At 39.8% G+C, this 11,388-nt stretch overlaps 1 protein-coding gene across 3 annotated transcripts; it reads right to left on the bottom strand.

Moving 5' to 3' along the window:
• Positions 1-264: 264 nt before the first annotated feature.
• Positions 265-9,581, bottom strand: MRPS10 (mitochondrial ribosomal protein S10). Of its 3 annotated transcripts, none has more exons than XM_075595737.1 (7): positions 9,444-9,581; positions 8,827-8,891; positions 6,861-6,936; positions 3,202-3,341; positions 2,084-2,192; positions 495-584; positions 265-411 (listed from the first exon to the last, which is right to left on the bottom strand). In XM_075595737.1, exons 1-7 carry the CDS (start codon positions 9,504-9,506, stop codon positions 328-330), a joined length of 627 nt encoding a protein of 208 aa, XP_075451852.1. In that variant the 5' UTR covers positions 9,507-9,581; the 3' UTR covers positions 265-327. The 3 variants fall into 3 exon arrangements, with proteins under 3 accessions (XP_075451852.1, XP_075451853.1, XP_075451855.1); XM_075595738.1 differs by having other exon boundaries at positions 6,861-6,933; XM_075595740.1 differs by lacking the exon at positions 265-411 and adding an exon at positions 1,714-1,835.
• Between the last annotated feature and the right edge of the window lie 1,807 nt (positions 9,582-11,388).

Raw genomic sequence — 11,388 nt, 5'->3', positions numbered from 1 at the left:
TTTATGAAGATAACAGACTTGAGGGAGATACAGGTCTCCTTTAGATCAAGAATTCTTGTCCCACCGGAAGTTGTTATATCAGTCATGGAGTGTCTAGGAGAAAGTTAAATATCAGTAGGTAAATTTCCCTTTTTCAGGATCAAGGGCAAGTGCATTTAAGATTCTCCATTTAAATTCTACCAGATCAAGAAATGTAAACCAGTTGCTGGGGTTTGAAAGAAGTGTGTAAGATCAGAACATTTTACCAAGTGTTGGATACAATAATTGCAGTGTCAATTTATTTATTTAACATTTTTAAATACAGCTATACAAAAGTCTGAAGCAGATTTAGGAATTCCTTGTATTGTCTTCATTTGGTAATTGGTCCCATACTGGATTTTTTATGTGGTCTGGTAATTTCAGTAGTGTGGTCTAGGAACAAAAATAAAAACGATTAGGCAGGTGCTTTGTCCCATCTGATAGTCTCATTGCATTGTAATGAACTTTTAGTTTACCTTTGTTATCTCTAAGGTAACTCCTTCTGGAAGGTTACGTTGGATATATTCCAAATAGACATCTGCTGTGCTTCCAGTCAAGTGCTTTAACTATAAAGAAATAGTAGAGGTGGGCTGAAATCAGATTTTAATATTCTTAGCTACTCCTGCTGCACAAAAACATAATATATATCCTAACATACCAAATATCAGCACATCTTTTCCATCTGAAGGAAAATAAAGTAGAATGGAGCAAAAACCAGGACAGTATTGTAAACGCTAACGACTGAACCATGAAAGAAGCACATACCCTGCAGCCCACAAACTAGTATGAACTGTTAATTGAAGGTGATCTTTGACCTGTTAGAAGCAACATTTAATATTGGATTATGGCTAGATATGTACAAACGTTTGCCAATGGCGAGAGAGGCGCTGTATGAACCGTATTCTACATATGCAGGGAGAGTATTTTAATAGTTTTCAGAACAATGTTTTTCTTTATTAGTTTACCATTTTTGGATGAATGGTTTTCTAATAGCAGTGTTTTACAACCAGGGTTCCTAGGAATCCTTTGGTTCCCCGGCCATCCCTAAAGGGTTCCCTGCAATTTCCAGGTCATTTGAAAATTGTACCAATACAGAAGAGTTTACAATGCATCTGATCTCAGACATGCTATTAGAGGGGGTTGGGTTTATGCAGCATTTCGCAATATAATTATAGGATTCCTTAACCAAACTACATTATTCCCCATAAGGAACTCTATTCAAACATGAACGGTTTGTAAAATAGGATTTGATTCTCACCACGAGTTGAAAATTTAAAACTGGTGTCTGATATACAAAAATAAGGGATATAGATTTGTATAACCTGTCTCTCCCGTACAAGATGGACATTTCTTAGAAAGGCTTCATATTTTTACGATTTTGCTAGATGTTTGTGAGCAGTAAAAGTCCAATGTTTGCCAGTTCCACACATCTCAAATTATGGGACATTTAAAAGTCTAATTCCACTAGAAGTGTGCCTTTACTTTGTGTTAATCATTGTAAATTCATCCTTTTATCTCTTTTGGGGAAATAGTAGCGAGACATTTGAAGGAAATGTTAAATGCTAGCATTTTGCTTTTCTAAAAAAAAATAAGTCCCACACCTTGAAAAAGTCCCTACGGGATGAAACGCGTTGGTGCATTGATTTCTTTCATCTCTATTGTGACCTGACGAATTGAAATCCTTTTATTTTTTACCTCGAGTTGCCCTCAAATTATTTTCTTCTGGACAACGTTTTTGCTGTGCTCCTTTGCTCCACACTATCTGTTGCCTCATAAAATCTGCTTTCGTATTCTGTGCTTTTCAGTCCGATTTTTGTCTTAAATTTGCAAAAAAAAAACTAAAATAGCTCGTAGTGACAATTGTTTTATACCTGAAACTTATTGCATTTTCTACAGAAGTAATTAGTACTTCTACATGTGCTGTGAAAATGTTTCCACTTTAATATTATTAGTGTTGATATGGTTAATGCAGCCAAGGAACAATAGGTCTAAAGCACTTACTATAAATAACCCATTACAAATGTAGTCATATTTAATGTGTCTCCCCTCCATTCCACATCCTTACCTCAATGGCTCTGTAATGTGTCCTCATTTCATACTGAACTCTATGCTTTTTGAAAATGTGCACAGATTTTAAAAGGGTGAAGCGTTCAATCTTTTTCAAAGGCTCACACCTAGAATGAATAAAAAAAATAAAATTAACTAGGAATTGGTATACCCACCATTTGGAGCAGCAGAACCCTCTGCTAAACTTGACAAGACACAAGGTTTTGGGCCTCTTGCTGCACAAGCGAGTCCCCGTGGTCCAGGTATATGCAATTATTTAAGAGGGTTTTTACCCCGACTTTAAAATCATGGGTCACCAGCACCTCCCTGTTGGTGGCCATTTTAAGTTGCTGAAAGTGCTGAGAACTAAGTCACCGATTTCCTGAAGCTGCTCCTCACAGCACTGTTCTAAAGGACCCCTTGAAAAGTTAAAAAAAAAAAAGTTTAAAAATAAAAAAAAGCAACCACTGCTCTGTTATTTAGAGACAATGTAAGTAGTTGCTTAGTTTCCCTACCAGTACTTCTGTAAGAAGAAGCAAGCAAACCAGCTGCTTTCACAACCAAATTCAACACACACATACCAGCAACCTATTAAACTCTGGCCAATCCAATACCTTCCAAATTAATTTTGCAGGTGCACTGAACACAAAATGGTTACATATAGCTAAGAAAAAGCAGTAGCAGAAGTTCCTCAAAACATTTTTCCTTATTTATTGGTAAAAGTCTGCATTAAAAAAAAAGGGGTTCACTTTTTGAAGTTGTACATGGAGCATTTAATCAAGATAGACACCATTCTTATTACTTCTATAAAGACAATAGAACGTCTGCAATGCAAAAGGTATTTTAGATTTCAGTTTGTTAGACTGCGGCTTTGACAGAAAATGTTGTATTTATATTCAGAAGTGTAGGCCTGCCCCATTAAGGTCTTCTAGTCCCATGGCAGGACTCGACCACAAACTGTGTCACATTCATAGTCTATTAAGACACTGAAATTAAATGCAAAACTATAGTTTAGGAAAATTAAGTAAAATCTACATACTTGGTACAACTAATTTTTTGTTGACTGTAACCAAACTTATTTATGAAACCAAAACCGCAGCAACCACTACTAAACACACAAGCAGACCTCATACTTACACCTTTTCCACTGGGATCCCAAGTTCTTTGGCAGCGAGTACAGCAAAATATTCATAACTGTCCAACACCGTTTTGTCATGACATTTGGCCAACACTTCTATTTTATTGTACAGGGTGTCTGGTTCATCTGTAATGGTGATCTGTATAAATGGAAATAAACAATTTTAATAAAATCTATTTTGTCCAGTTGTCTTCACTGATCAGGAATGATCATTCATGTTTCAGGTTAATGTTGCTCCGTACTGTACTGAAGGACGAAGCAGCAGTGTCTTTGAAGAGTATTGTGGGATTTCTTTTCCATTGATTAACTCAGCATTACATTAAAATAGTTGCATTTTCTCTTATGCTATTAATTGTTTTCTACTGTATGTTACATCATGGGCACTAGTCTTCACTAGGGCCAGTCGTATTGTTATAAATAATTATGAAGCACTAGCCTTTTGAGATTGCTGGACCAACTCTCTTGGATCCTATTTTGGAATCTTCATGCCATTTTCTGTTCCTGTGATACGGATACCAAAAATGGCTACCAGAAACTGCCACAACAATAACAGTAGAGACAAAAAAACTAACACTCCAACTTCGACATTTTAGGAAACAGAACACATAATGTAACTTATTTCTAAAATTATATTGGTGCTTTAAATGTAAGCTTATTTTAACATTGCATTTACAATCTAGGTTATTCTGTTGTGCTTCACGATCAGACCTTCAGGAATGTGAATTCACATATCAGTATACATTTACCTCAATGATTGTATTGGCGAGAGACTGAAATTACCCTTGTCGCAGCTATTTCAATTAGGCATACTAAGATTAAACTTTGCCTCTAACTGCAACCAGAAAAATAAATAAATAATTCAAAACACTAACAACTCCCATGCCTTATGTTAATATGAGAGCCTATACATCTGATGAGAATCATAGGTGCTGTTATATTGCTCAAAATACATTTCAGTCCAACATCCCCATATGCATTGAATTTTCTGTCCAAACTAGAATGGTTTTTACCTTCCAAGAGAAAAGTATTAGCGATATTAGATGAGTCCAGCTTTCAGAAACGGTAACTTTCCATCCTGTAAGTAATATTACCCCTTTTTGCAACTGAAGGTGCCAGCAACACAGTGCAAAGACCCCTGTGGTAGCAAAAGGGTTGATGGTACCTTGACATGTTTTTGCAATGCATTGCCTTTTCTTTCCAAAAAGAGAAACAGAAGTAGGCAGAGTCTGCTATGCTATCTTTATTGAACAAAGAACTAATTTAAAAAATGTTTTTTTAATGGTCCAAGAAAATATGTTCTCTTTCCTTAGAGGGCATGCAGGCCAGAGATCTCTATGATCAGATTTCTTGCAGGGATCCGAAGAGAATAAGTGAACAAGATAAAAAGATGCTGACAGAAGGATGGCTGTGGCAGCATCTTCCTATTTCTACATAATGCGGTTAGAAACCAAACGGTGCGTTCTCCTGCTGGTTGGTGCCAGCATCCCATCATGAGTAGGAAGTTAAGTTTTACACGAGAGCGCACAGAACCAGAGAAGCTGCTTACTATATTAGACAAAAAGTTACACACAACCCCTCCTGCATTTCAGAACATCGACGTATCCTAATTTCTATTGCGGACATTGCATGAAGCCAGAAATACAATGAAAAAAATGGCTGTGGCCTGAAGTAGTGGAGTAGAGAGTTAAATGCGCACTGGCCGTCACTAGTCTCCTTGGAGATCCCTCTTCAATGCTGCTCTCTGTCTCCCGTGATCAGCGGGGCTTGAGAGGACTCACGCACAAAAAGAATGGGGGCGCAAAGAAGAAGAAAAAGAATCACTAAAAGTGTATAGATAAATTTATAAATTCATAGTACGATAAGTAAAAACTTACAGTAAAAAGTAGGATCATATGGATCCAAGTACACAGAACGGGTAAATCACTCAAACGGAAGATCCGTAGTCCAGGCAAAATACCTCCTCTCCGGATCGCAGTTGGCGTGTGCCGAGGGGAAGTCCTAAACCGGCATCCACGTGTAGTGATCCCTGCACTCGTGTAGGCAGTGCTAGTTGTATTGCGTCGTCACGTAATTACCCAGCATGCAATGGCTCTCCTACGCGTTTCGTGTCACGTGGGACACTTCATCAAGGGGGTAACCATGATGATCATTGGAGCTAACTAAATGCAGCCAGCTGACCAATGAGAGCGATTTACACTCGAATGGGAACCAATTGCTTCAGCCTTCCAATTAGTTTACAATGAGCAACAAGGTATTGGTCACAATGTAAACAAGAACAAACATAACATCCTAGAACTAACAGATCCTAAACAAAACCTAATTCATAATGCATACACTAAATCAATAACTTCTACATATAAACAAACTTGCTATAAATCTAGGTCAAAAGTGACATCATCGAAAATACTAAAAATATTAACATACAAATAATAATGTTCACATATCAATACAAATAGGGTCTAAAATAAAAAATAAATATAAGTGAGTACATACAATAAATGTATAAACCCAATGTATATATAACATTGAATAGTACAATATCCTAACATAATAAAATAAAATACAATCAAAAAATTGTATTTTTATTATGTTAGGATATTGTACTATTCAATATTATATATACATTGGATTTATACATTTATTGTATGTACACACTTATATTTATTTTTTATTTTAGACCCTATTTGTATTGATATGTGAACATTATTATTTGTATGTTAATATTTTTAGTATTTTCGATGTCACTCCAATGAGTGATCATGGTTATCCAATGAGTGATTATGGTTATCCAATGAGTGATCATGGTTATTCCCTGATTAAGTGTCCCACGTAACACGAAACGCGTAGGAGAGCCATTGCATGCTGGGTAATTACGTGACGACGCAATACGCCTAGCACTGCCTACACGAGTGCAGGGATCACTACACGTGGATGCCGGTTTAGGACTTCCCCTCAGCACACGCCAACTGCGATCCGGAGAGGGGGACTTTGCCTGGACTACGGATCTTCCGTTTGAGTGATTTACCCGTTCTGTGTACTTGGATCCATATGATCCTACTTTTTACTGTAAGTTTTTACTTATCGTACTATGCATTTATAAATTTATCTATGCACTTTTAGTGATTCTTTTCCTTCTTCTTTGCGCCCCCATTCTTTTTGTTTTATGTGGCCTGAAGTAGAAATGTAAAAGTAGATGTGCGCTTGCTTCATAAATGTACAAGGCTAACATTTAAATAACCACATAGACCACAAGTTTTGTTACATCATTCACTTTGTTCTTTAAAAAAATTAAACATATCACCAAGTACACTCGTTCTTCAACTACTAGTGTTAACCTCAGAAAAAAAGCTTGTTATTTTAAAACCGGTTATAGATTTTTCCAACACTTTATAGTGTAAAACCGAACCAATTGTCCTCCCAAAATGTATTCATTTTTTCTTTAAAGTCTGTCTTATAACTAATTAAGTAAAATATTTTACTGTATAACCCTGTTCTTTTAATGTAACCATGTATTTTTTTATAACTGTATGCCCAGGACATACTTGAAACCGAGAGGGAACTCGATGTATCACTTCCTGGTAAAACATTTTTATATATAAAAACAAAGAATGATCATGAAACCCAGAAGTGTGGGAACAAAATCATATTCTGTACCTACCAGGTCATTTATTTTTGACTGCGCGGAATCAGCATGAACTCCTGCAGATTGTGTCTTTAGAAAAGGTCCATTACTTCTTAAAAACAAAATTGAAGAGTGTGTTATTTATTTTGTATATTCAGAGCCGATTCTTAGCAGAAATACCAATTCACTCCATCCACAGTGGCCTATTTACATATACACACTGCTCTGCCAAGTGTTACAGGTTCATCCAGCATCTGAGAATGAGATTAAAAAGCTGCACCATAAAATATCACAATTAAAATAAAAAGCCAAGTAGTGAAAATAGATGCGGAAAACAATCATTTAATGAAGAGATTGCACTGAAAAGTACTCTCATGTCAAGTCTTTATTTCTGCACTAGTTTCTTGCATGTCGAGATTTCAGCAGTAGCCATATATATTTTACTCTATATTACAATATGTAACCTAATATTGCAAGGAGTTTGATTATTTGGGGACTGGCTTCCTTATAAGATTATGATGTTTCCGTTTTCTTTTGTAAATCTAGAATTATCTGAACATGTTAAAACTCACCACGAACTGATAGCCAGCTAGATTTAAAATGATCTATTATCTGCAAAAACAGAATGAACAGCGGGACCTCCAAAGGATCACTATCCCATCCCCCCATCCAGTAAATAATCCAGCCAAATATGTACAAAGAGCATATTAATTTAGCAATGTATTACTTATAAATGGCAAGTCTAAAAAAAACTAAATTAAAAAGAAAAAAAGGGGGGGGGAGGGGGTGGTGAAGAAAATGGAATTCGTATACCAAATCCACACCACGATGGAAATGTACAAAACAAATAGGGCTACCATGGCATCCATAAAATATATATATCCAACATTAAAATAGCAGGACACAACTGAAAATGATATACACGAAGCGAGGTGACAATGCGTTCCTTCACATATAGAACCCAATCCATATAGCCTATGAATCCCATTAATAGATAATAGCATCAAAAATATTGTGCAACAAGATCTCCCAAATAAATCAGCAGAAACACTGAATCACAAGAATGTTTGCAAAATTGTTATAGATCATGAACAAATCAAATGGGGAATATTCATGTGAAATCCCACTGGCACAATATAGGTTAAACACTCATCGATCAAATATGTGTGGACAACTAAGGAGTCTGTTATTTGCCCCTCAATTCACATTTGCACACTTGCACTACCTGATTTGCTGATGTCTTATTCGAGAGCAGAATATAATGCAGATTTGTCAACTGGTTCCCTGCTAGAAATCACTGTTTACTATGTAGGTCAACATACCCCCGATTAACAGTGACACGGCTTTCCTAAAGCCAAATTTAGGCAAAAGGCACAATAAGTATTGCCACAGGAGTGCACTCAATGATACAAGTGCGTATTAGGTGGTTATTGATGTTAGTCACCATTAGAAAAACCTATGTAGAGATCAAACCGACTCCATATCAATCCCATTCCAGTCGTATTTACCCACACAAGTGCCCAACCACCAGTTGTGATAGATTAATCATCCGTTGTCCCTCAGTGATTTTGCAAAACCAGTTCACGATGCAGACGAAAGATGTGAATTCTGATAGGGCCTTGTGTTTATATTTTTTTAAGGGTGTTCTGCCTTTTTAAATGTTGGATAGGTGTTACGTATGCTATGGTATATATATTTTGTAAACTTCCATTGTTGGTGATACTGGAGTTTCATACTTTTTTCTGTAGACTTTTTTTTAGACTTGCCATTACTTACAATTAATAAATTGCTAAATTAATATTCTCTTTGTATGTAATTTGTTGTGGATTCCTTATTGGGTGGGCAATGTGGCTCCATTGGAGATCCTGCTGTTCTTTCAATACTATTTAGCATCTGGAGCAGCCCCTATATTTATGCTTTCCTCAAAGTTCATTCATTTTAGTACCTTTAGCATAACAATTTGCTCTTTTATGGATCTCTTGTAGTTTATCTTAATACTTACTGCAGATAACTGTGCCTAGAGGCAACAGTGAAGGTGGAATAGTGAGCTGGTACAGTCCATAGTGCCTGCAATACACAACAATTCGTAATTATATACTGAATATACAGCAACAGAAAGGGCGCGTAAACATCTTTAGTGTGAAGTCAGTAATACACCGACTTTACTAACAGATTTTACTAGCTTTGTCCAGCACAAAAACGTGTTCCAGACTTGATGCTCAAATTAACCATAACAACTCACATTTGTATAAGATATGACTTAACAGGAGCGGGTATTTTTTTAATTCACTAAAAAAATAAGATTAACATTTAAAAATATATATAGTAATATCCCCTTAAAACGTACCAAGGTGAGAAAATAAAACATGTAGCTGACCTCTAACACGTACGTACGTGCGTGTGTGTGTTAGTATTTAGGGATATTAGTGCTGGCCCCTCAGGCAGCGAGTGTTACATTACTAGTTGCTCTGCACTATGTTGCAGAACCAGGCTGTGACCGCGCAGGGTGATGTGGGGTCTGCGACGTGTCTGGTCCTTGCTCCGGGAAGGTGAAGCTGCTCACGTGTATCTCTCCGCGCCGTGTCCGGGACCTGATCTGTATGTGCGCCGAGTATTTACCTGGCACCTGGAGAAGCCCCGGACACTGCGGCCCAAAAGGACACAGCCACGGAGCGCGCTCATCTCCACAGCAACCGACAGTCCCGGCAGCTAAACCACTTCCGGCACTTTCCAAAACGCATATCCGGCGGCGACACCATAGAGTTCACTGTGTGGATAGAAAAACAAGCAGTCTACACATTTGACCATAGAGAATCAAATGTAGGCTGGTCGCAGTGAGGGCGCCCCCTATCATATTGGAGGAGTCGGAAACTCTTAAGTGGACATGTTTGAGTTTGGCAAATGCCCTTCTATACCTACAATGAAGTTATAGAGCAGACTGTTCTGCACTGTACCTGGAAGCAATCAGACATATCTATCATATGTATCTGGCAATATGCTAGTGTTACCAAGACACCGTAAACAAAAAAATAAGTATTTTATAATAAACAGCGCTACACACTGCCAGATTTTACTAACAATTGTTTGTTTTTAGGAAATTGTGTATGGGCTTTTATAATTGTACTTTTTAATCTTCCAATTAGGTTCATGTTCACAATTTTTTTTCTATGCAAAGGAAACAGGGTAGCCCCACAAAGCGGGCAAAAAAAAAGTTTTGTCACGACCTAGAAGTGTATTTGGCTTCATTACAAATATTTAATTGTATCATAGCCTCCGGCCTCTACTACTTTCTGTGGGCCTAACAGTATAAGTCCTGTTAGGGACAGGCACTTGAGGGGTTAGATTATCTCATTAGGGCCTAGTGTGCTATTGCATCCCTGGATATAGTTACTGTATCCAGGGGCGGGCCTAGCAACAGCCTCAGTGTCAGCCTGGGGCAGTATACGGATTGGGCCATATGTAAATGTGTGATGCCTATCAGTATCAGACCTGCTCTGTTATGGGACAGGGTTACAAACCCAACCCCAGGGTATATATACTGGAACTCTCCAAGAAATCAGTGTGTCTCTTTCTCTCTTTCTTCCCCTGTGGAGTGAGCAACATCTACCCTGTATCTCACAAGGGGATGCAGGAGGAGCATCTGGATATCACTGTGTATGTCTGGCAAGTAGAACCGGGACGAGATGCGGTCCGTGGTCTTATCTGCCCAGATGACCACCCCATGGGAGGTAGTATGGCAGGCCTGCACAACACACGGCCCGCGGGCCGCATGCGGCTTGCCGGCACTCACTGTGCGGCCCGCGGCGGCGGCTTTCCCCCCCATTCTCCTCCCGAGTCCGCTCTCCCTCCCCCGAGTCCGCTCTCCCTCCCCCCGCAAGCCGAGCCCCCTCTCCCTCCCCCCGCAAGCCGAGCCCCCTCTACCTTCCCCCGCGAGCCGAGCCCCCTATCCCTCCCCCCGCGAGCTGAGCCCCCTCTCCCTCACCCCGCGAGCCGAGCCCGCTCTCCCTCCCCCCGCGTGCCGAGCCCACTCTCCCCTTCCTCCCCCCCAGCCCGCTCTCAAGACTGCACGCTCTTGCAGTGTGGTACTTCCGGTGCCCGCTGCTTGCGAGCGAGCGCGCGCAGTTCCGCCGTGATCTGAGGTGAGGTGTAGGGGAGGTGGGGAGGTCAGGAGGTGCAGGGGCTGATGTGAGGTGCAGGGGGATATGTGCAGGGGGGGTGATGTGCAAGAGGGGGTGATATGTGCAGGGGGGGGAATATGTGCAGGGGGGGATATGTGCAGCAGGGGGGGATATGTGCAGCAGGGGGGATATGTGCAGCAGGGGGGATATGTGCAGGGGGGTGAGGTGCAGGGGAGTGATGTGAAGGGGGGGGTGATGTGAAGGGAGGGTGATGTGAAGGGGGGGGTGATGTGAAGGGGGGGTGATGTGAAGGAGGGGGTGATGTGAAGGGGGAGGTGATGTGCAGGGGAGGTGATGTGAGGTGCAGGGGGGGTGATTGGAGGTGCAGGGGGGGGGGTCATTGGAGGTGCAGGGGGGTCATTGGAGGTGCAGGGGAGGGTCATTGG

Source organism: Ascaphus truei, chromosome 4 (assembly GCF_040206685.1).
Source record: "Ascaphus truei isolate aAscTru1 chromosome 4, aAscTru1.hap1, whole genome shotgun sequence".
Lineage (NCBI taxonomy): Eukaryota > Metazoa > Chordata > Amphibia > Anura > Ascaphidae > Ascaphus > Ascaphus truei.
Note: the sequence above shows the minus strand (reverse complement) of the source record. Positions and strands in the feature narration are given on the sequence as shown.

Coding starts and splice junctions, on each gene's coding strand:
- MRPS10 (XM_075595737.1), bottom strand. CDS start 9,506: ATGAGCGCGCTCCGTGGCTGTGTCCTTTTGGGCCGCAGTGTCCGGGGC. Junction 6,937..8,826: donor TCTAGGCACAGTTATCTGCA/GTAAGTATTAAG, acceptor TTTGTTTTTAAG/AAGTAATGGACCTTTTCTAA. Junction 2,193..3,201: donor GGGATCCCAGTGGAAAAGGT/GTAAGTATGAGG, acceptor TATTCATTCTAG/GTGTGAGCCTTTGAAAAAGA.